The sequence below is a fragment of the Hylaeus anthracinus genome, unplaced genomic scaffold (genome assembly GCF_026225885.1).
Source record: "Hylaeus anthracinus isolate JK02 unplaced genomic scaffold, UHH_iyHylAnth1.0_haploid 12000, whole genome shotgun sequence".
Classification (NCBI taxonomy): Eukaryota; Metazoa; Arthropoda; class Insecta; order Hymenoptera; family Colletidae; genus Hylaeus; species Hylaeus anthracinus.
Genome location: NW_026534347.1, coordinates 883763 through 906638, shown reverse-complemented (window position 1 = coordinate 906638; position 22876 = coordinate 883763). Strand labels below are relative to the sequence as shown.

At 30.1% G+C, this 22876-nt stretch overlaps 8 protein-coding genes across 11 annotated transcripts; 5 read left to right on the top strand and 3 right to left on the bottom strand.

Annotated features, from left to right (window-relative positions):
- Positions 1–75: 75 nt before the first annotated feature.
- Positions 76–3999, bottom strand: LOC128890292 (TBC domain-containing protein kinase-like protein). The gene is made up of 14 exons (XM_054148642.1): positions 3727–3999; positions 3395–3607; positions 3075–3324; positions 2761–2989; positions 2411–2685; positions 2193–2339; positions 1998–2118; positions 1773–1934; positions 1532–1709; positions 1186–1392; positions 849–1108; positions 635–762; positions 393–555; positions 76–325 (listed from the first exon to the last, which is right to left on the bottom strand). Exons 2-14 carry the CDS (start codon positions 3597–3599, stop codon positions 218–220), a joined length of 2433 nt encoding a protein of 810 aa, XP_054004617.1. The 5' UTR covers positions 3600–3607; positions 3727–3999; the 3' UTR covers positions 76–217.
- A 344-nt stretch (positions 4000–4343) lies between these two features.
- On the top strand, positions 4344–6420 carry LOC128890510 (60S ribosomal protein L10a). The gene is made up of 5 exons (XM_054149075.1): positions 4344–4491; positions 4835–4990; positions 5508–5656; positions 5895–6067; positions 6184–6420. The coding sequence occupies exons 1-5, from the start codon at positions 4487–4489 to the stop codon at positions 6352–6354; spliced, it is 654 nt and encodes a 217-aa protein (XP_054005050.1). The 5' UTR covers positions 4344–4486; the 3' UTR covers positions 6355–6420.
- A 235-nt stretch (positions 6421–6655) lies between these two features.
- On the top strand, positions 6656–12875 carry LOC128890483 (tyrosine-protein phosphatase 10D). Of its 3 annotated transcripts, none has more exons than XM_054149007.1 (18): positions 6656–7435; positions 7530–7738; positions 7923–8021; positions 8266–8532; positions 8606–8941; positions 9017–9334; positions 9401–9742; positions 9811–10098; positions 10180–10383; positions 10503–10608; positions 11327–11553; positions 11629–11705; positions 11783–11917; positions 11988–12110; positions 12170–12318; positions 12384–12519; positions 12595–12661; positions 12729–12875. In XM_054149007.1, exons 2-18 carry the CDS (start codon positions 7543–7545, stop codon positions 12794–12796), a joined length of 3138 nt encoding a protein of 1045 aa, XP_054004982.1. In that variant the 5' UTR covers positions 6656–7435; positions 7530–7542; the 3' UTR covers positions 12797–12875. The 3 variants fall into 3 exon arrangements, with proteins under 3 accessions (XP_054004982.1, XP_054004983.1, XP_054004981.1); XM_054149008.1 differs by adding an exon at positions 8137–8198 and having other exon boundaries at positions 12595–12875; XM_054149006.1 differs by having other exon boundaries at positions 12595–12875.
- Positions 12805–13940, bottom strand: LOC128890514 (thioredoxin-like protein 4A). Its single transcript, XM_054149079.1, has 3 exons — positions 13654–13940; positions 13380–13516; positions 12805–13231 (listed from the first exon to the last, which is right to left on the bottom strand). The coding sequence occupies exons 1-3, from the start codon at positions 13729–13731 to the stop codon at positions 13018–13020; spliced, it is 429 nt and encodes a 142-aa protein (XP_054005054.1). The 5' UTR covers positions 13732–13940; the 3' UTR covers positions 12805–13017.
- Positions 13941–14146: 206 nt separating this feature from the next.
- Positions 14147–16689, top strand: LOC128890505 (UDP-galactose translocator). Its single transcript, XM_054149067.1, has 5 exons — positions 14147–14541; positions 14693–14765; positions 14842–14961; positions 15069–15283; positions 15356–16689. Exons 2-5 carry the CDS (start codon positions 14732–14734, stop codon positions 16001–16003), a joined length of 1017 nt encoding a protein of 338 aa, XP_054005042.1. The 5' UTR covers positions 14147–14541; positions 14693–14731; the 3' UTR covers positions 16004–16689.
- A 258-nt stretch (positions 16690–16947) lies between these two features.
- On the top strand, positions 16948–19809 carry LOC128890506 (transaldolase). Of its 2 annotated transcripts, none has more exons than XM_054149068.1 (6): positions 16948–17116; positions 17855–17978; positions 18576–18815; positions 18895–19020; positions 19118–19254; positions 19325–19809. In XM_054149068.1, exons 1-6 carry the CDS (start codon positions 17020–17022, stop codon positions 19597–19599), a joined length of 999 nt encoding a protein of 332 aa, XP_054005043.1. In that variant the 5' UTR covers positions 16948–17019; the 3' UTR covers positions 19600–19809. The 2 variants fall into 2 exon arrangements, with proteins under 2 accessions (XP_054005043.1, XP_054005044.1); XM_054149069.1 differs by lacking the exon at positions 16948–17116 and adding an exon at positions 17163–17310.
- A 150-nt stretch (positions 19810–19959) lies between these two features.
- On the top strand, positions 19960–21568 carry LOC128890508 (zinc finger protein 330 homolog). The gene is made up of 6 exons (XM_054149073.1): positions 19960–20213; positions 20376–20546; positions 20625–20856; positions 20936–21100; positions 21182–21259; positions 21341–21568. The coding sequence occupies exons 1-6, from the start codon at positions 20094–20096 to the stop codon at positions 21532–21534; spliced, it is 960 nt and encodes a 319-aa protein (XP_054005048.1). The 5' UTR covers positions 19960–20093; the 3' UTR covers positions 21535–21568.
- Positions 21569–21703: 135 nt separating this feature from the next.
- Positions 21704–22874, bottom strand: LOC128890512 (signal peptidase complex subunit 3). The gene is made up of 4 exons (XM_054149078.1): positions 22460–22874; positions 22224–22386; positions 22031–22134; positions 21704–21943 (listed from the first exon to the last, which is right to left on the bottom strand). Exons 1-4 carry the CDS (start codon positions 22600–22602, stop codon positions 21814–21816), a joined length of 540 nt encoding a protein of 179 aa, XP_054005053.1. The 5' UTR covers positions 22603–22874; the 3' UTR covers positions 21704–21813.
- Between the last annotated feature and the right edge of the window lie 2 nt (positions 22875–22876).

The window sequence follows — 22876 nt, the reverse complement described above, 5'->3', positions numbered from 1 at the left end:
AAGGCATGCCTCGTGCTTACAACCACTTATTTATAACGGAATTGTTGTGTCATAATAATTAATAACAAAATGACATAATAATCATTTACAATATTTATAACTTTGTAAAAATGTATAGATATACAAGTAACACAATAAAATTAATATTTATATATATATATATATGTACATGTACAAACGTAAACTTCTACATATCTGTAATAATTAAATGTTACTTTTAACGCGCAACTACTTTAACATTTGAAGACTTTGATCGCAACGCATGAATTTCTCCTCGTAAGGTACACACTCCTATAACTCCACGTTTCACAAGAAAATCTGCAAACTATAGAAGACATTTTAATTTCAATACTGTTCACGGATCATTGCTAATTGAATTGTATGATTTTTACCAAGGCATTATTTTGATCATTAGGGCCAATAACTACGACAATACTATCTTTATTTTCTGCAAGTGGTTTGGCATGTGGTCCAAGAGTTTCAATTTGAGTTTGGGATAGTTGTACATTTGTGAATGGAATGTTGATACTTCCCGCCACAGCGCTTCTTTCAAATCTATAGAACGAGAATGATTACGACTAAAGTATTAATAATTAGTAAGTTATAAATTAATCTGTAGGAATAGGATACTTACTGTATATTATTACGTATATCGACGACTATTAATCTCTCAGAAGTAGTATCTAATAAATGTAAAAAATCGTCTACGCTAATTCTCGGCACTTTTTCAGTTCCTGGTTCCGATTCCGGCCAATCTACATCCTACAATGCAATACACCTATATTTAAACTTTTAAAAAAATTATGTAATATGTAGTATGGTACATTCGAAATGTGTTTTTATTATACCTTTGGTTGGTGAAATTGATGTTTTCTATATGTAATGCTGGCTGGTGTATTCTGATACATCGTCATAGAATCTTTAACACATAATTCTATATCAATTTCAGGAAGATCCGAGAATAAAAGAATACATTCGTTGAATCCCGAAGTTAAAAGTGAATCGCGCAACTGTTTTAATATTGCTAAGCCGACTAAAAGTGGAAACGAGGAATCGCCTAGCAGAAGTTTATCCCATAAATGGAGTATTTTGTGAAGTGGGAATACATCTAAAAATATACATATATTAGTAAATAATACTTTTCCTAATTCTTTAGATAATGTTAACAAAGTACTATAAACTTACGCGAAAACATTGTTAAAAACCACGGTATAGCAAACAATTCCGGTACAAAGTTAATCGATCTAAGATGATTAGCCAACTGTGGATCATGAAATGCTATAATTTGTGAAAATTTTCCTAAATATTCCTGTATAATGGCAGAGTTGTCTTTCAAAAAGAATTTATGAAGATATTTTGCAATAAATGCGGATAAACATTCAAATGCCCTAGCTGAAATGAAAATATTTATTTAATTTGAAAACAACATATTGTGTATAAATGTAGGGGAACTCCGAGCAAGACGGGTTGATGACTGAGCAAGATGGGGTAAACCACATTTTTCCCGGAGTTCCCCTATTCACTTTATTACCTTCATTGTCAAAATTAAGATAGAGAAACGGAGCTGTTAGCGAATCTAATCCCTGCCAGTAAACGTAATGCGGATTATTCCGAACCCATGCTTTCAGTAATCTCTGTAATCTCTCATGACCAGCCCCAGATGATAATAATTCGCTGTACTGATGACACCTCGGTATGTCTACCTCTATCTGTGAAATTAATAATAACCTTAAGTATCAATATAGATAACAAACAAATTTTTATTTCATTACCTGCCGATCTGTATGCGTGGGTGTTTCCTTATCGATCATGTCATACCGTTTCTGAATGTCACCAGTAATACCAAGTAAAGCCGCCCAAACAGATCCTCTAACAGGTGGTGGTATATCTTTGTGGGCTTCTTCTATGATTGCTTCTCGGGTTATTGGGTAGACCTAAAATTATATTGTACCATCTTTACTATAATAAAAATCTTGAATTATTTCAAATACAATTACCTGTAGTAATCTATCATATAAAACAATCCTATGAAATTGATATTCTGTATCCCTCTCTCTTATGATTAAAGGTAATTGAGAGGCAGCATCTATTAAATCTTCTTGCGATTGAACACGCATTCTGTAAAGAAATTCGTAAACAATTAGTAACATTTGAAGAGAAGTTAATTTTATATTTATCATCATTATACTTACTGATTTGTTAACCATGGATAATTTGCTATATACGGAATGTGAGATAATCGTTGACGCAGTGTATCGAGCGGAACTTTGATTACGCGTAGATCAAGCAAACCAGCGCTATCTCTACGACCAAACATTTGACCTAAAAGTATAACTAAACTAAAAAGAGAAATTATTAGACCATTCTTCAGTTTTGTGAAATGCGATACTTATAATATTCTTATAATTACTTTGGAATAGATAAAATAGGTGGTCTTGATCTGATCAATCCTTGTTTTTTCAATTCCACGGTAATGTCTCCGCCCGCCAGCTGCCATAAATAATACAATTCGTCCATTTTCCTAACAATAACATTCTTATAAAGATTTTCTTCTTTTTCATTTTCATTATTTAATAAAAACTCTTCAAATATCGGCAGTTTCAACAATTCCTCTGGTATTTTACGTTTCGAAGGATGAATTTGAAGACAGGAATCTATAAATTCTATTACATTATCAGGCAATTCCTGATACAATACTAGATTAGTATTACTGTAAAAATTAATAAATAGTTGTAATATCGTAATAAGGAAAATTACAACCTTGTAAGTGCTATAGCAATTAGTTTCTCTCGCTAGGCGTTCAAATACGGAAGTTTCGCAATGTATTAAACTAAGAACTTTTCGCAAACATTGAGATAACTTTACACCTGGCCAAATTGGTCTTCCTAATAATAATTCAGCAATAATTATACCCAAAGACCAGGAGTCCACTTTTGGACTACTAATACCAGGACTCAAAAATACTTCAGGTGCTGTGTATTTTGGATACCTATAAATAAACATAGGTAAATAACAATTATTGAAATGAAACACACATTGATTCTTGAGTTAATACATTTTTTATGTATACATACCCAATAGGAAAAGATACATTTTTTCCATTATCTGTCATATAGTACAGACCAAAATTATATAACTGTACATTTCCACTTTTATTAATGAGTATATTTTCAGGGTTTAAATGTCTATGCACTAAACCTAATGCATTCATTTTTTGTAAACCTAATAAGCATTGAAATGTTATTTTTATAATATCATCTATTCCTAAGTTTTCCTTATTGCTTAATGGATCTCCATTGTACTCTGTAACTACCACTATTCTTTCTATAAAGAAATTAATTTAATTTAAATCACAGATTGATTAGATCATAAAATTAATAAATGTGATTTTTACCATGTTTACTTCTAATTATATCAAGATAAATTGATAAATTTGGATGGTGTATAGTCTTCAAGAACTGAGACTTTCCATATATCGTTATTGAATTCGGTGTAAGAGGTAGACCATTGCTACCACAAACTTCAACTGGGTGACTTTGTGCAAAGAATGTTATTCCACCAAAACAGCGTTCTTCATTTTCTAAAAGTGCTGGACACATTTCTATGTCTACAATTAAGACGACAATTTTTAAAAATAATTCGATATAATAGCAAATATTTTTTATGCTATAGTTCGACAAATTTCATACGAGGTAAAACGTAGAAATATTTAAATAATACACGTACTCAATTTATTAATATGTTTTTAGGCAATTCCAAAACATAGGTCAACAAGAATTTATATTCTTAACCTCGAAACAATGTTTACGAAAACCACTGTGTTATTATAAAAGAAATACGTTGGACGATTTCTTAGGTTTAAATTTTCTCATGGTTAAATTATTGAATTATTTGTGAAATAATTCAAATAGTAAATTTGTCTATTCGTTTTGTTTATCGCGAAACATGACAAGAACACCCTGAAACACCCACTTTGTTGGAATCTGAGCATAAACATAAAGCAGAAAAGAATTTAAATACTCGGTGCGCCACTTGTGTCAATTTCATAAACTGCTATGCAAAATATTTCAAAATAGGTATCCGTGTTACTATCTATAAAGGTAAATTACATATTATGTAGTCTATGTTTAACCAAGTTAGTAAAGTATCTTGATCTAGTAAATACGGGTTCGTATGATACTTTGTTCGATTTATTTAAAACAAGTTTATAATTTTTTTAAAAATGCATAGAGAAATTAAAGAAAGAATGATGAAACAATTGTTGAAACGAAATATTAGTTTCATATAACTCAAAATAACGTCTTGAGAGGCATTTATATTTTTGCAACCATAGCATTAGCCTATGCACGGTCCTGTTCTCGACCGCGCATGCGCACACATCGCGGCCATGGTCACAGCACTGCTTGGTTAGGCGATCCATTTCTTTCCGGTTTCAGTCGAGTAGTAGGTCGGTTCTCTTCTCTCCGAGTTCCACCAGCAATAAAAAATGACGTGAGTATTTAATCTGTCCATATTTCAACAATCCGACGTTTACTTGCTTTCTTCTTATTAAAAGTACTTCATTTACAATAATCTTTAAATGTACTTACTAATATTTTTGTTAAATAAACGTGTTTTCAAATCTTACGATACTTGAATATTGTACAACATCGACACCATACTCATGGTGTCTTCTGTATTCACAACTTTATTTGTTTTGTGCTTTATTTATTTAATATTATATCAATAGTAATTATTACTGAAATCTGAGTTGCATATAATATAGATAAAGTCGAATAAAAATTCATTCATTGCACACGTGGTAAAAATGTATGATGATCAATTTAACCCACAGGTCCAAAGTATCGCGTGATACATTGTACGAATGCGTGAATTCAGTTATTCAAAACTCACAAGATAAAAAAAGGAAATTCTTAGAAACTGTGGAACTCCAAATCGGTTTGAAGAATTATGACCCACAAAAGGACAAACGTTTCTCAGGCACTGTCAAGTATGTTTCTACCTGACATTGAGGATTCTTTTCAACGTTAAATGTTAATTAGTAAAGTTATCTTTTTTTTTTACTAACACCTGAAAAGGTTGCCTCATGTAAAGTCAGGAAGCTGGGTTTTACCCATGCGGACCTTTACCCAGGGTCTTAAATAAATTGGGGAGGTTTTTTACCGTTATTTTTATTACAGGATCATGACTCATGATCCTGCTGGTAAGTTTTAACCTACAATGTGGTCAGAATTTAATTGATTCAATTATTGAAACCAATGTTCCATGATGGTAAATTACATTGCATGTATTATCTGAATGATTTATGTGGATTATTTAAATAATGCTGAGAACATTGACTTTGATGATTGTATTTTCAACTCTTTAAAAATTAATTAACAAATATATTTTGAAGTTTATTTGAAAAAGATTATATAAATTGATTGAGTTATTTAAGAGATACAAAGATATATTACTATAGAAGATGCTAGTTTTGTAATTAACTGTGTAAATTGTTTTTATTAAAGATTAAAAAATATACCAAGACCAAAGATGCAAGTTTGTGTTCTGGGTGATCAGCAACATTGCGATGAAGCTAAGGCTAATAATATTCCATATATGGATGCAGAGGCATTGAAAAAATTGAACAAGAACAAAAAACTTGTTAAAAAATTAGGTAATTTGAGATCTCTAGTTTTATAAATTTGATATTTTATGTCTTCCAAAAAAGCACCATTGTTATTAGAAAATCGTCGTAGCTGTGGTTGTCGAATGGAAGAAGAGTAAATTCCGCACTCGGTGAGGGCGTCGTTTTCTATTGCTTCGCACCTCAATCCGTGTCGAGACACGTTTTCGAATTATTTTTAATTACATATTTAAATGTAATTAGAAATTTAATGTTGACTTTTTTATAGCTAAAAAGTACGATGCTTTCTTGGCTAGCGAGTCCTTAATCAAACAAATTCCGCGTATTCTTGGTCCTGGTCTTAACAAGGCTGGTAAATTCCCTGGTCTTCTGTCGCATCAGGAATCAATGGTTGGAAAGATCGATGAAGTAAAAGCCACGATCAAGTTTCAAATGAAAAAGGTACATTTTCGAGTTGTGAAAATTATTTAAATTCTACTGCTTTATTGCGACTACCGACGGCCAAAATTTCTGTACAGAGAAACTGTTAAACGTATATTTAAAAAATTTATTTTTAGGTATTGTGTCTATCGGTAGCGGTAGGACACGTGGAAATGACTCCAGACGAATTGGTACAGAACGTACATCTGTCGATCAATTTTTTGGTTTCATTGTTAAAGAAACATTGGCAGAATGTGCGTTCGCTTCACATCAAATCTTCTATGGGACCTCCTCAGAGACTATACTAAATGAATTGGTATAGACGCTTTTGGATGTATATTGAACAAATAAAAGAAGAATTGAAAATTAATAAATTGTGTGCTTTTTTTGTTACAATTTGTTATGCTTTTACTAGCGGAATCAATTCCGCTTACATAGAATAGATGTTTAATAAATATTGTTTAGCGATTTATTTCTATTGTTCACTTGATGTTTCATTCAATATGAAATGTAATGTTTTTATATAATTTTGACTCAACAAATAACCAATAATAAGCCAATTATTTTTTATTCGTTATTCAAAATAGAATTTCGTACACAAGGACAGTCCTCCGAGCACTTTCGTTGCAGGTTTAAGGATCGAGCCATCATACTCGCGCAATTTTACAAAGATAACAGTAATTGACAAAATAAAATTATGTACATACGAAAACAGGTGTTTTCTATTTAATACGTTAACTCTGTGTAGGATCTTGATTAAAGTATCACGCGATAACAACTATTCACGCAATCCAACCGTGCTCGAGAACTTTGCAAACTTTACGGCGCGACCGATTTTCGTGAGAGCTTTGCAAACGATAGATTGCGAAAAGGAAAATTGTACAAATAAAAAGAATGAAATAAGAATTGCGCAAAAAATTGTAAAAATCGTCATCGTGGATATCGTGGACGTGTTTGATTAATAAAGTAGAGCAGAGTGCACTTTTGAGAATGTTTAGAATAGATTCTTATCGACGATATCAATGACCAGGGGGGGATAAACGAAAAGCTGTCAATAAGTGGTGAGACAATGATTATCAGGAGAACAGTCGACGTAGAACGTTTCCAAAACAGTCTTTCGTATCTCTACTAGTTACACCTCGTAGATCGAGTGGCTAATTTTTTTAAATAAAGTGATTTATTGCGAATAAATCGGATTTCTCTGCAAGAACTAATTTACGAGCTGCCGTTTGTAACAACGAGGAACGTGCGTTTTTATGATGTGTCGCTAAACAACAATGGGACTTGAGAAATTGTTCTTCAGCCGCATCAGATGATATAGAACCATGACGTTGTTTTACGCCACGATGATTTGGAACAAATATTTCTGGACGATTGATGATTGACATGGTAATAGCACATTAATTAAGCTTGCCAATTTTTTTTTAATTAAAAGTCTTTCATTTTTAAGTTTTTTTCTCTAAGTTATCATTTCGATTTCTAGACTTCTAAAGAACATGATACTGAGAAAACGATTACAATTGTTAATCTGCGCACTAAAAAGTTTTTACGTGCTCGCTGGAAATAGTTTGTTTGATACGGAACAATATGAAACGACAGATATAGAAGGAATTTCTGAAACCAGCGATGTGTATCTACGACAGTCGATGGGGATAGAAAAGTCTGAAAATGAAACGATGGAAGTTAATAAAAGTAAGCTCCTGAGAGATGGCGACCCGACGAGCGACGGTGTCGACGATTTCATTGAAAAATTTGCACATACTTTTAGTTCATTTGTTCCTAATTTCTAAGCGATTTTTACTCTTTCTTTATTCGCAGATCAAACGACTGCAAGAACATGTGTTTCTATTGTTTTATGTCTTTTTATCATTTTTAGTTGCTGAAATTGGAAAGGTACGGAATGTAATAGTAAATGCAACGGCCGATACGATTCATTTAAATTGGGAGGCACCAGCAAATTATCCAACATGCGTAAGTAAGTATTTCGTCCAACAATATTCTAAAATTGGTTGTAATTATTTCGAAGCTATGAAAACAGAATATTTTTCAAAAGATTTGAAACCATGTACGCGATACTTTTTTACTGTTAGAGTTGTTGCGCGTACGACAATATCCGATGGCCTTAATATTAAAGTGAAAACGCGTTCACCGAGTAAGTTATTAAAAAATAATTATTATTATTTCTCGTCTGGAAAACAATACTCCTTATATGTTTTTAGAATCTAGCGAATCTCAATTTCCGATTATAAATGCTAAAGCATTTTTTTTATCCGTACATTGGGAACCACCAAGAACAGCTTCAATGTGTATTAAACATTATCGCGTTACTATTGATCCACAATCAAGAACAATAAAAACAAATGGAACAGATGTGACAATAAACAACCTGTACGCATGTACTTCATACTCTATTTATATTACCGCGGTAGATGAAGATAATAACGACGGAGAAATGACCACCATACATACAAACACAACGTCCACTGGTAAAAGATTTATTATTAACAATACAATTACCATGTGTAACATTTCTAAATAATTATTTTTTTTTTTTTGTAGCGGCAAAACCACCAATATTAAATATCAAAGAACCTTTAGTCTCGTCAAACATTATAGTGCTTTCATGGAAAATAGAAAAGGGAGATAGTAATTGCATGTTAATGTTTCTCGAAGTTATGTGCAACTCGACAACAATTAGTAATCATGGTTACAAAATTAAAAATGGAACGGCAAAAATCTCTATAAATTCACCTATTCAAGATAAATTTCTGATTGTAAATTCAACAATTGAAAATCTTAGCCCACATACAACATATTCATGTTGGGCGCATATAATTAACGAAGCAGGAATTAGTAAATTAAGTGATCCAGTCAATGTAACAACATCGGAAGATAGTAAGTAAAATAATAAATAAATAAATAAATAAATAAATAAATAATAAAATATATGTAATATATTTAACATTTTAGTACCGTCTGCTCCTGCACTCGGCGTTGTAAATATAACGCATTCACAATTTGTACTTACATGGAAAACACCGGAATATCTGGCAGGAAATTTAAATATGTTTGAACTAACACTTGAATGGGAAGTATGTTTCCTAGTACCGGATTGGTGTATAAACAAATCATTGGAAAAAAATATAAAATATTTTAGCGGGTCCACGTTTACTTTCGAATATCTAGAAGCAAGAGCGTATACAAATTATAAAGCAAAAATTAGAGCGAAAACAAACGCTGGTTGGGGAAATTACAGTGAATATTTAGTATTTCAAACACCAGTTGCAAGTAACTATTACAACATAGTGTCCTGAATGGTTGAATAATATTTTATTGTTTCATTGATATTTCTAGTTCCAGGAATGGTAACCAACTTTTCATATTTTATTACACGTAATGCAAGTAATACGGATACTTTGGACACGATATTAACATGGGGCCTCCCATGTTTTTCAAATGGGATAATAGAATATTTTAACGTGGTTGTAAATGGAACTCGAAATAATTACGAATCGCACTCTTTTTCAACTAAACAATATATTTCGAGCGAGATTACGAAAAATTATATGGCTGTTATCAATTTAAAACGTTTAAGGGCAGAGTATAATTACACTTTTGAAGTATCCGCTAAAGTTAAGGATGTTGAGGACTATGGAGAATCCGCGAGTTACAGTAACATTTTATATCCTGCGGATAGTACGTATCTACTTGCACTATGTATAAAATACTAAGATAAATTAATAATTTTTCAAACATTTCTTTAGTTCCTCCTCAGCCAGACGAAGACTACATCAAATCTATAACTATCGATCCATATAAAGCACGAAAATCTACCACATCGGCTACTCTTTTGCTTCCTTTATTTCCCGATACAAATGGCGATATCATTTATTATTCTATTATAGTATCAAGAACTAAGTATAATACCGAATTGTATAGCAGATATGATTTAAACAAGCATACATGGCCAAATATATCTTCGTGGGGAGAAGCAATGTTACAAGATTTCATGATACCCTACCAAGCTACTAGACTATGTTGGAATCCTTATCGTAGGTGATACACTTTTAGAATATGTAAACGAATTGGTTGGAAGATAATCAGATTATTATATAAATCTATACATTCTGCAGCTACTTATGTCGCTGATTATGGCGACATGAAAGCGGTGAAGTATACGCTTGGCGAAGATACAAGTTGCAAGGAAATTTCATCTAATACCAATAAACGTGTTTATTGCAATGGACCCCTTAAACCAGACACATGGTATTACGTTAGAATGCGGGCATTTACGCGTGGTGGTTACGCTGACTCTTCAATATTTTTAATAAAAACCAGTTAGTATTTTATTACATTATTATTATTTTGAAAAATAATAGTACTATTCTTTAAATAGATCTCCATAGTATCGATACGATTTTATATTTTCTTAATTGAATATTTAATTTCTTATTAGATGCTGAAATAAACATCGAACTTGTTTGTGGAATTGTTTTTGGTATATTATTTTTGGGAATTTTAACAACAATGATGTTATTGGTTCGCAAATGTTCGCCGCAAGTGTAAGTATAATTTAAAAAAGTTAAAAAATACAACAACAACAACAAAAATATTTAGTATATTTATACATTTATTGAAATTAAAGTTTTTATTAAAAGCGGATTGTTATTACACGTGTATGTATAAAAAACCAAGAAAAAAACTAATAGAATGAAAGAAACTGAAGAATGTGTGCATTTATGAGAAATAATCAATATTTCTCTTGTGACTCAGAAGAACACTATAGTTAGAAGCAACAAGGTCACTGAATGCAGATGTCTGCCATACATGTTAAAATACACATTACATTATGTTCAGTAGCTATCAAACTGTTGCTTAACCGTGGAGTAACCATTAGAAAATTACACAAGAATACTTTGGATATTCTATTTTTCAATGTGTCTGATAGACTTAAATGTTAACTGCAGACGGATTTTGTAATATAATTATGACTTTAAGTGTTTGGAAGGATGAATCATTATTTCTTTTCTTTACAAAGTGCGTGCATTAAAAATAATTATTTTTGTAGAGTTTTAATAATTAAACTGGTGTCTTCCATTCATCAGTGTTAAGTGTTATTACTTTATTTTTGTAAGCAACATTGATAAATATTAATGGTAGTGCCATTCTTTTAAACATCTTTTAAAATTGCTTATATAATTGCATAAAAAACTGATGTATTTATATATAATTATAAATAAAACAAAATTAGTTTAACATTGATCATTTATATTTTTTTAGGATACTGCGGAGATTTCTACATTCTGACATGTCTGGTTCACCAGTGCCTACACCTTTTTCAAGGAAAAAATTTATAAGTCATTGTCAGGAACTTATTGACACTCCTGGGAAATTAAGCAATGAATTTCGATTACTACAAACTCTCAGTGTGGATTTACAAATGCCAACTAATAGTGCCTGTTTACAAGCTAATAAGAAAAAAAACAGATATTCCGATATTTTACCATGTACAAATCTATACTTAATTATCTAAAACATCGCTAAATTATATGAACTTCATTAAGATTACTTTACATTTTCAGATGACTTTTCCAGAGTTAAATTAGAAGTGATCGACAATGATCCTAATACTGACTATATCAACGCATCCTTCATAAAAGTAAATAAAAATATTAAAAGTGATTATAATTAATGTATTGAATTTACATTACTTGTACATATACATATCATTTTTAGGGCTACTCAGGAGAAGACGAATATATAGCTTGTCAAGGTCCAAAAGAAGAAACCACGTTTGATTTTTGGAGAATGGTAGACCAATATAATATAAATATTATAGTTATGTTAACTCAGTTAGTCGAAAAAGGCAAGGTAAGATTACTTTTACCCGAGTACAATTAAACGTGCATTGATATACAAATAATAGAAAATTACTTTATAGGAAAAATGTCATCAGTATTTTCCAACAATTAGAGAAACTTTTAGATATGAATATATGACTATAAAATGTATAAGCGAATTAGACTATAGGTCATATACACAAAGAATATTTGTGTTGCAAAAGGTAAATGGACTGACAATCTCTTTAGTGGAATCTTCTTAACTATAAATGAAATTTTACAGGAAAACGATAAAAGAAATGTAATACATTTACACTTTAAAGACTGGCCAGATCACGATGTTCCAGAGGATTTTGATCCAATGATCCATTTTTGTCAAATTATACGTCGTAATATTCTAACACATAAAAGATATATTCTAATTCACTGCAGGTAATACTATTATATAATATTAAAGTTATTTCAGTTTCATAAACCATAAAACATTTTTTTTATAGTGCAGGAATTGGTAGAACTGGTACTTTAATAGCAGTAGATATACTTTTACAACATCTTCGAGATAATAGAAAATTAGATGTATTTGGAACAGTATATAGATTGCGACATAATAGAATAAATATGGTACAAAAAGAAGTAAGAAAATTCAATACATAACATATTCCTATTAATATGAATTATATCCTGTTAAATCTATTCTTAAATTTTCAGAGTCAATATGCTTATATATACAACTGTATAAAGCAAGTACTAAAGAATCCTTATTATTTAAAAACCTGTAAGTTCATTATATCCAATTTAATGTATTTGTTTAGATATAAATATTATAATCCTTTTGTTTACAGATAAACCACCACCTATGGATCCGCTAAATGAAAATACTTCCAAGAAATCAAAAGTAATACTAAATTAAAATACAAATCTAGTCAAAAGCATATATTATATTTTTACAGTTATATTTATACTAAAATAAATTATATGAATGTACGTTATATTTAACTCTATGTTTATTTATAATCACAAAATACTGTTATTTATTGGTATATAAATTCAGTTACTCACATTTGCTCATCAACTCGCTGACAGGGATCAATATAAAATAATATAATCATCAAAATTTATTAATTAACTAAATTAATAGCGATATTTTGTAGAGTAATCTTTGGGAGAAACCACTAAACCTCTACCCTTTCTGGCACCTCTGTAAACCGTCTCAATTATATCAATCATCTCCTGCTTATCTTCCAGGGTCCAATTTATTTTGTTATTATTTCCTGTTCCCAAATCTATCATTATATGTTTATTTCTAAAGAAGAACATGACCGTACAAGGATCATATAATTCATACCTACAAAAGATAAAATAGATATCAGACTTTAAAGCATCGTTTCACAAGTTACAAAGTTTACACAGCAATGATAAGATAATTAAGCACACATTATATGGCAAATCATGATAATAGAACATTTGTTTAGCGACAATTTTTCAAAACTTACATTTTATTGAAGTCAGGTACTTGCGTAATATCAACCAAATAAATAACTGCGAAGTTTTTAACCTTTTCTGCAATATTATATAGGACTTCGTCCATTTTCATACACATCGGATCCCAGTCATGACCAAATCTAATAACCTAAACAAATGTAATTTTTATATAATAATTAGACAATCTACTTGATATAAATATTGGTAAACTTTCATCATGAACAAGAAGATTCTTGAATGTTCAATCGAAATTCAGCTTCTAATATAATAAGATAAGAAACTTACGACTACTCTGTCTTCTTCAGATAAAATTGCTTGGTCCACTTGCCACCCATTGTGGAGATGTGATAACATATAAGACATTGTATTACTATCTTGTTAAACTCGGCGAAAAAAGAAAGATACGATTTATTTATTCACACGATTTACTTGTAACGTGTACGATTAACACTTTTCGAAAGCACATTGGTTTGTATAGCAGACTGATCATTGAAATATTATTACATTTAACAATACTGTTAATACTGTGTTAACAATAACATTTGTTTATAACGTGGTTAGAATTGGTTAGTTACAACTAAAAAATCTCGTACATATGCAATTATTTATACTTGAAAAATCATCAATCACTCTAACCAATCGTATTAGTAAAAATGAAAAATCCCTTGTTTTATTACTTTCACTAGATAATTATGTTTACGTTTTACCGAAATTATGATCCACGTTTTCGAACTGTATCTCTAATATCTTTTGTTCAAATACATGACATTATTAAACGATTAAATTTTTTATCGATAAGCGAAATTTTGATACATTTATGTATCTACATATTTAAAATTTGACATGTATGAATTTCTCTTTATCTCGTAGTCCAAAATCAGTTTGTTATACTGTATACACGATAAAATTTCGTCTGTGAATTCAATTCAATTTGAATTAAACTCATTTAATTTATATTATCATAGAAATTTCATATTTCGACTGGTTTTAATATCAATGAAGTTGGCGTACTTAGTAAATGTTTACACACTGAATTTATTGTCACTTGATTTTCTGTGTTGAGTGGGAATGTGATGGTAGATGATACAATACCATACAATACGCGTACCGCACAAATGTCAACGTGTACATTTTCTGTGCATGCCATACTTTTAAATAAAAATGCTAAAAAGGGTATGTATTTTAGCTGTTATTTAAAAAAAACTATTATAAAAGTTCAATTATTAAACAGATTTTCTTCTTTTTTATCTATAAATTTAATTTTTAATATGTGATTTTGATTTTGTACATTAAAACTATTTTATTAATTAAAGATATTTTACAGATACCGTGACCTATTAATTTTCATATAAAAAATTTATCTATGAAAAGTATAATTATGATTAAATCGCAGCAAAGTAAGTATTTTATTGTTTAAAATTGGCAAATATTAATAGTAATTATATATTTTATATTTAATCATTTGTTTTATAGAAAGTAGTCAAGCATTAAAATATGTCAGTTTAATAACTCTCACATTGCAAAATGCTGCAGTTGGACTTAGCATGCGTTATGCACTTACAAGATCGGGAGATATGTTCCTTCCTTCAACTGGTATATACATTACATTTTTATAAGACATTTTTATAATATTGTACTTTTTGATGGCAAATGTTTTTTTAGTAAGCTTATTTCTAAATCATTATGTATGTTTTTTTTAGCTGTTGTTATGTCGGAAGTTGTTAAACTGTTAACATCTCTGGTATTATGTTATATCGAAGAAGGAAGCTTCCCAAAATTTTGTAATTCTCTAAAAGTAATTATTATAAAACAACCAATTGATACTTTAAAAGTAAGCGTACCATCGCTTTTGTACATTATACAAAATAATGTTCTGTATGTATCTGCATCTAATTTAGATGCAGCAACTTATCAGGTATAAATCATCATTTTACATTTTGTACCTAATAATGTTGTTGGAATTTTTTATAAATATGACATTTCTTAGGTGACGTACCAACTAAAAATTTTGACAACAGCATTCTTTGCTGTAATAATACTACGAAGATCCTTAAGAAATACCCAATGGGGAGCTTTAGTATTATTAGTTATAGGAGTAGTATTAGTACAATTGGCGCAAAGCGTGGACACTGTTCTACCGTCTGGGATAGAACAAAATCATATAGTCGGATTCTCAGCTGCGCTAAGCGCGTGCTTTTTATCAGGTTTTGCTGGAATATATTTTGAAAAAATACTCAAAGACTCGGATATTTCGTTATGGATGAGAAATGTACAGTTAGGTCTACTATCGTTACCATTTGGTTTAATTACATGTTTTCTACGAGATGGTGAAATTCTACAAAAGCGAGGTTTCTTTTTCGGTTATGATCTATTTGTTTATTATTTAGTTGTACTTCAAGCAGGAGGGGGCCTTATCGTTGCCATGGTAGTTAAATATGCTGATAATATACTTAAGGGTTTTGCTACATCTTTAGCTATTATTATTTCTTGCGTAGCTTCGATATACCTTTTTGATTTTAACTTAACTCTTAAGTTTTCTTTAGGCGCTGTTTTAGTTATATGTTCGATCTTTATGTATGGACATCAACCAAAGACAACGTTCATCGATAAACATTCTCCAACTGACAGAGTTTGATATAAACTAAAAAAAATATGATGATACCGAATTCTACAAATATTTGAACGTATTCGCACAGATGAATAATTTGGTACATTTTTTCGTGTAAAATCGCGGTTAAGCAATTGATATATAAATATCTACGTCATATCACTTTATCAGTATTTCATTGTATCTGCTATAGAAGAATTTAAAATAACGACATCAATAGTAAATAATAATGTGACCTATAGATAGATACATTGTTTTATGAACAAATAGCTCGGTAATCTACAGATCGGTAACACCAGCAGAAATATGTTGAATGCGTATTTTAGTGAATCACGCGACCACACTTTTATACCAAATTAACAGATTCGTTACATATATTGGTATATCAAAGTAATTAAAGTATTTATTGTATATTTAAACATATATCTCTAATATTGAGATACCTCATTAAAGATCATATACAGAAAATAGTTGTTTTTTCTTAATCCATATATTTTTGTATAATGTTAATGTCTTGGATTATAGATAATAACTATTCGTGTTTACAAAATTAATGTAATACATATGCGCTATTTATATATATTTTTACACTTATATTGTACTTAATTAAATTAATTATTATAATGTAAAATTTTCAATTCATGTTAAATGTTTGGTATGATAACAAAAAATATACATTTAACTAGTTAAGTAAAACTGTGTTATATTTTACATTTCGTTTTGTTATTTACTACATACATATATTTACGTAGAACAACATAACAAAATGTAACAATGGTAAACATAATGAAAATATTTTCTCTGTAATTTTGTTTGTATTTTAAATCTTTGAAAACTATTGATTTTGAATAGTATTTTAAATAATTTTGTTTGAAATTTTTATCTAACTTTTCAACGGGCCATGCTGGAGGGAAATTATGCAATAATTTCATGTAAGTTGGTATCCCTGTAACATATTACATATCGTACTGGTTGTTCTTGCCGTTCCAGTGTAAGAAGCAAAAGTCACGTTCTCCGAGCGGTATATAAAAGTATCGAGAAGAATGAGTGAGCCTCAATCGAAGAAAGCCAAGATGACAAGCTCCTTGACGCAGCTAAAGGAAATAACAACAATTGTCGCCGATACCGGTGACTTCCATGGTAAGTAAACGAAACATTGAAGAAGTTTACAATAATAGAGACCACGGACAAAGGTGAAGGTGACTAACGGAAAGCATGGCAGAGGAAATGATTTTGTAGTGCACTTTTAAATATTACGTATTTGTCTTATAGAAAGAAATATCTGTTATATACTTAATCATTATATACTATATGTACATCAATCCTAAATATGTGTAAGTATTGTTGTAGAACGTATAAATTTCGTTAAAGGAAATTTACCAGTTTGAATTCAGATTACGTTATGGGTAGAGTGGTGGGGGAAATTACAAAATCGTCTGATATTACGACTGCTGTTTTTTTTATGTATAAATTTCTCAATTATTCTGTCCTCATTTATTTAAACAGATGTGGAAAAGCGAAATCTAATATATAAGCGAAAATAAATTTTATTTCTTCTTTTAATGTAGAATCGATACATTTCCTTTAACAAATTTAAGGACCAGCGAATTTTCACTCTAAAATTATTGCCGTTTACTTTATTTTACTATTTTCGTAATAATTTTTAAATTATATTTGGTAAATAAGAAGAAACTCTTGGCTACTTATCATATTCAGTAACTTATGATTTACATTATTATTATGTTCTATTACTGTGTGACGTATGAATAGCTGGAATGACTCTTGAAATATGAATAATGTATGTTACATAAAAAATGATTTGAAGGTAATGGATTGCAGACAATTCATTAGTGAATTTAATTTGTAAATTATTTTCAGCTATGGAGCAATTTAAGCCCATAGATGCAACTACAAATCCATCTTTGATACTTGCTGCAGCTAGTCAAAAAAAATATGCACACTTGATAGATAAAGCTGTACAATATGGAAAAAAATCTGGATCGTAAGTATCTTTAATATAATAATATTATATAAAATGTCTGTAAAGTATCCAAAGTGAAATAACATATTAGTGTAACAATCATAAATTCTTTGTATTTTAATAGAGATCAACTACCTGAGAAACATTGTTATTTTACAATTATTTAAAATTTATTTGAATATGACAGATATACCTGGAAATGATGATTAAAAAAAAAATGGTACACATATGGTAGAAGTAGTTTATTATTTGATTATTTGCACATTTAAATAAGTTTCATTTAGTAGTTAGATTATCAAATTTTATAGAGTAGTTGATTTAAGACATTGTAGGAATTATAAAGCAATAACAAATGAAAAATGCGTGCATCTCAAGAAATATAAAGGAGTCAATGTAAATTAATATTAAAAATGGAAGAATATTGAAATTTGAAAAAAAAGTAAAAATAAAGCAGAGTATGAAGCAGAAAAGTGAATGTGTGAAAAGGAAGTATTGTTCATCTAATTACCACAATGTGGTTATAGTGGTAATGTGTAGTTATGTCAATGTAATAATTTTATGTCAAATAATAAAGTTTTAACCAAATGGAATGAATGAAACGTGACTTATATGTTTCAGTAATTTGACAGAACAAATTGAAGCAGCCTTGGACATCACATGTGTTCTCTTTGGTAAAGAGATTTTAAATATTATACCTGGAAGAGTTTCTACAGAAGTAGATGCTAGGCTATCTTTCAATAAAGAAGCTAGCATAGAAAAAGCCAAGAAGCTAATCGCTTTGTACGAAGAAATCGGCGTACATAAAGATCGCGTATTAATTAAACTTGCTTCCACTTGGGAAGGTATTCAGGCAGCAAAGTAAGTTAAATAGTTTACAAAACTGATAGAACGTTCAAAATAAAATTTAAACTAAAACTTACAAAATTTAATTTTGTAGAGAATTGGAGAAAAAGTATGGAATTCACTGTAACTTGACGCTTCTATTTTCTTTCGCGCAAGCGGTTGCATGCGCGGAAGCAGGTGTAACCCTTATATCGCCATTTGTTGGTAGAATTCTAGATTGGTAAGTTAACTATAAATTATAATGAACGCTTACCTCAACATCTAAAATTTATTTTTTTTTTTCATTTAAATCATTATATTCCAAAATGAATATTTAGGTATGTAGCAAATACAGACAAGAAATCTTATGAGCCTAAAGAAGATCCAGGTGTTATATCTGTAACAAAGATTTATAATTATTATAAAAAGTTTGGGTATAAAACCGTTGTTATGGGTGCATCATTCAGAAATGTTGGCAAGTATTTATTTTTTTTAAATTTGTATAAAAATGAATTATTGCTCTAATAGATTATTGTTTATTTAAGGTGAAATTAAGGAATTGGCCGGATGCGATTTCTTGACTATAAGTCCGAAGTTGCTGGAAGAGTTAGAAAAAAGTAACGAACCAATTCGCAAAGTCCTTACGGCCGAAGCAGCGAAGAAGTGCGATCTTCAAAAGATCAGCTTGGATGAAGCCAAATTTAGGTGGTTGCTCAACGAAGATCAGATGGCAACGGATAAATTAAGCGACGGTATTCGCAAATTTGCAGTAGATGTATGCAAATTGGAAAAATTACTACAAGAAAAACTTCAATCTTAAATATGAAAAAAAGACTCCCTCTAAAAATGTCTATCTAATGAACGTTTTATTGTAAATATTACTGTGAACTAATAATTACTTATTGTTCAAATGTATGATACATTCCGTTCTTTGTATCTATAAAACGATGTAAGAAAAATGTACAAAACTGCATAGAGATTATAGTATGTATATTATTAAATAAATGTGGAATATCTGTGGGAAAAGTTATATTTTATAAACAAATTATTTAAAAGAAACATCAATTTTGGTTAAATGTAAACTACAATATTTCGAACGTAAATGAAACATATCGTGAAATTAATATCTGTAAAAGAAATCGAAAAAAATACAAGTCGGTGAACTGGTGTGAACCGGACTTCGTAATAATGTTCGCAGTTCGAGTTGGTTGAGTGACATAATGGCACGTTGGTAAAAGTCTTAGCTGTGTTTTTGAATGAATGTAAATTAAATACATTACAATAGTTGTGTAAATCGTAATAAAACGTGACAAAATGCCGAAGAAAAAGACTGGTCAAAGAAGAAAAGCGGAGAAACAAAAACTGAGACAGAAAGAAATTCGAGCTTCCAAGGATCAAGTAGATCTAGCCAAATTTCCTTGCAATGCAGTAATGGCAAGTAATTATAGATTGTAGTGAAATTAATTTCTATTACGATGAAATATGAAGAATTTCTATCGAAATAATATTACAAAATTCACGTTTAACATTATTAACCAAAATATAACCTATAATAATACTTTCGAATATTCAGTTTTAATTTGTAGTTTATTGTAGGAATGCGATAAATGCAACAAGAAACAAAAAAGCAGAGCTTTTTGTTATTTCTGTCAAAGTCTACAGCGTTTACCTATGTGTGCCCACTGCGGTAAAATAAAATGTATGTTAAAAACTGGAGATTGCGTTGTTCGCCACCCCGGTATATTTACTACTGGTTTAGGTATGGTGGTAAGTAAATCTGTTTTTTGTACCACCAAAGTATTTTAAATATCGAAATGAAAGTTATAAAGAGTGAGTATTTAATAGGGAGCAATATGCGATCACTGTGAAGCATGGGTTTGCCATGGAAGACGATGCCTTACTACTCATGCATGTATGTGTCCATTAGCAGATGCAATTTGTCAGGAATGCGAAAGAGGCGTATGGGATCATGGTGGTAGAATATTTCGATGCTCTTTCTGTAATTGTTTCCTTTGTGAAGATGATCAATTTGAACATCAAGCATCTTGTCAAGTGTTAGAAGCAGAAAGTTTTAAATGTAATATTCCATTAATAATATCATATATTTACGTAATTATTGCCATTAATACTTTATTATTTATTATTAACGTTTTTAGGTCAATCATGTAATCGTTTAGGGCAATATTCTTGTCTGAGATGTAAAACATGTTATTGCGAAGATCATGTTCGAAGGAAAGGGTTTAAATATGAAAAGAATAAACCTATACCTTGTCCCAAATGTAGTTTTGAAACATCTCAAACTAAAGACCTTAGCATGTCAAGTAAGCGACAATACTCTATTTCATTGTAAGTTTTTTATTAATAATACATTTACATTACATTTTCACTTTATCTTATTGCAGCAAGAAGTCATAAATTTGGTAGGCAAAATCAAAGTGGAACCGGCGACTCTGACGATGAAGATGGATATTCTTATTATGGTAAAAAACATAATTACTGTGCGATATTAGTTTGTTGTTTCTATATCTTATAAAACATGTATATATTGTTTTATATTACAGGAAATCAATCCCAAGGTTATGGTTCCGAAAATTGTGCCATGGATGATGACGAAAACGAAGATGAAGATGAAGACGATGACGACGACGACGAAGACGATGATGACGACGACGAAGAAGAACAAGAAGATGAATCGTTAAGTGAAACTGAAGGAAATGACAATAATAAACTACATGTTAATAAAAATAACATTTAATAAAACATATTTTCATTAAATATAAACATGAAAAATAAATATATTAATTGTTGTGTTTACAAAATTATTAATATTTTTCTAGCCCCGTCGTTGAAATTTTTATAAAAAAAATTCCGGGTATGTTAAATGTATAAAAAATATGTGAAGAATATACCAATTAAGCGTGATCTAACGTTTAATAATAACACATAAAAATAATGTTGTGTTTATTATACATTGATTTTATGTAGAATAATTAAAACTTTTACAATACAATGGATATAAACGATCACATTTATCTTACACGCGCATTGATGTATATTCGGATGGGAATGCGAACGTGTGCGAACCAATAGCATTAACACATGGTAATAGTCCAGCATTTGGTATAATATTCCATGATAATGTTAATGTTACATTTTTATTTCCTCTGAAACAAATAGGTGCAAAATCATATTTATTTATTTGTACCATTATTTGCTTCCTACATAATTATTAATTAACAATAACAAATTACCTCAAACCATTACCATCATCCCAGAAATAGTATTTCGTATTCATATTCTTAAAATCAAATACAGCTTTATCCTCGCGAAGTACTATTTTATCCCATAATACTATCTAAAATAGAGAAAAACTATTTCATTTAATCTGCGTATTAAATTGTACTTAACTGCAATTATTTGACTTGTAGTTAATTAATACTATACCTGATTAAAATCATTAGTTTCTGTTTGATATTCAGCTGTGAGGTACAAAAATAGTTGTTTCACATTCCAATTAAATAACGAGGTAAGATCAGTTTGTAAATCGATTGTGACATAGCCCATATCATTCTTTTCTCTTGCTGCACTATAATCTGGCACATTTTTTCTGCAAGATAAAATGTTAATGAGTATTACAAAAGATAGTATTTATAATATTTATCAAAATATATGATACTTACACAAGTACTTTTGCAGTATTGAATGTTGCATTTGCTCTATAATCAATAAATACAGTGGAGAGAAAACAACAAAACGTTAGAGCCCCTCCAACACTTAATGCATATGCTAAAATAGCATTACTACGTGTGAAGACAGTATGCATTATTTTGTTTTAGTATTGTCGATTAGAATACACGAAACTTTAATTCAACAAATCAACCAACTCGACTATACATCAAAATATTCTAACCAAACTTAGTCCACGATTTTGATTTCCATGGATTTCCAACGTCAGCAATCAACACGACAGATTACACCGGGTTAGTGTTTGAAAATAAACCAAATACGTGGCGCGTTCGCATGGAAAGCGAATTTAAGTAGCTGTGTATTATCCCGTTTAGTGAGAAGACCAAACGATGTAAAGAACAGACAATTTC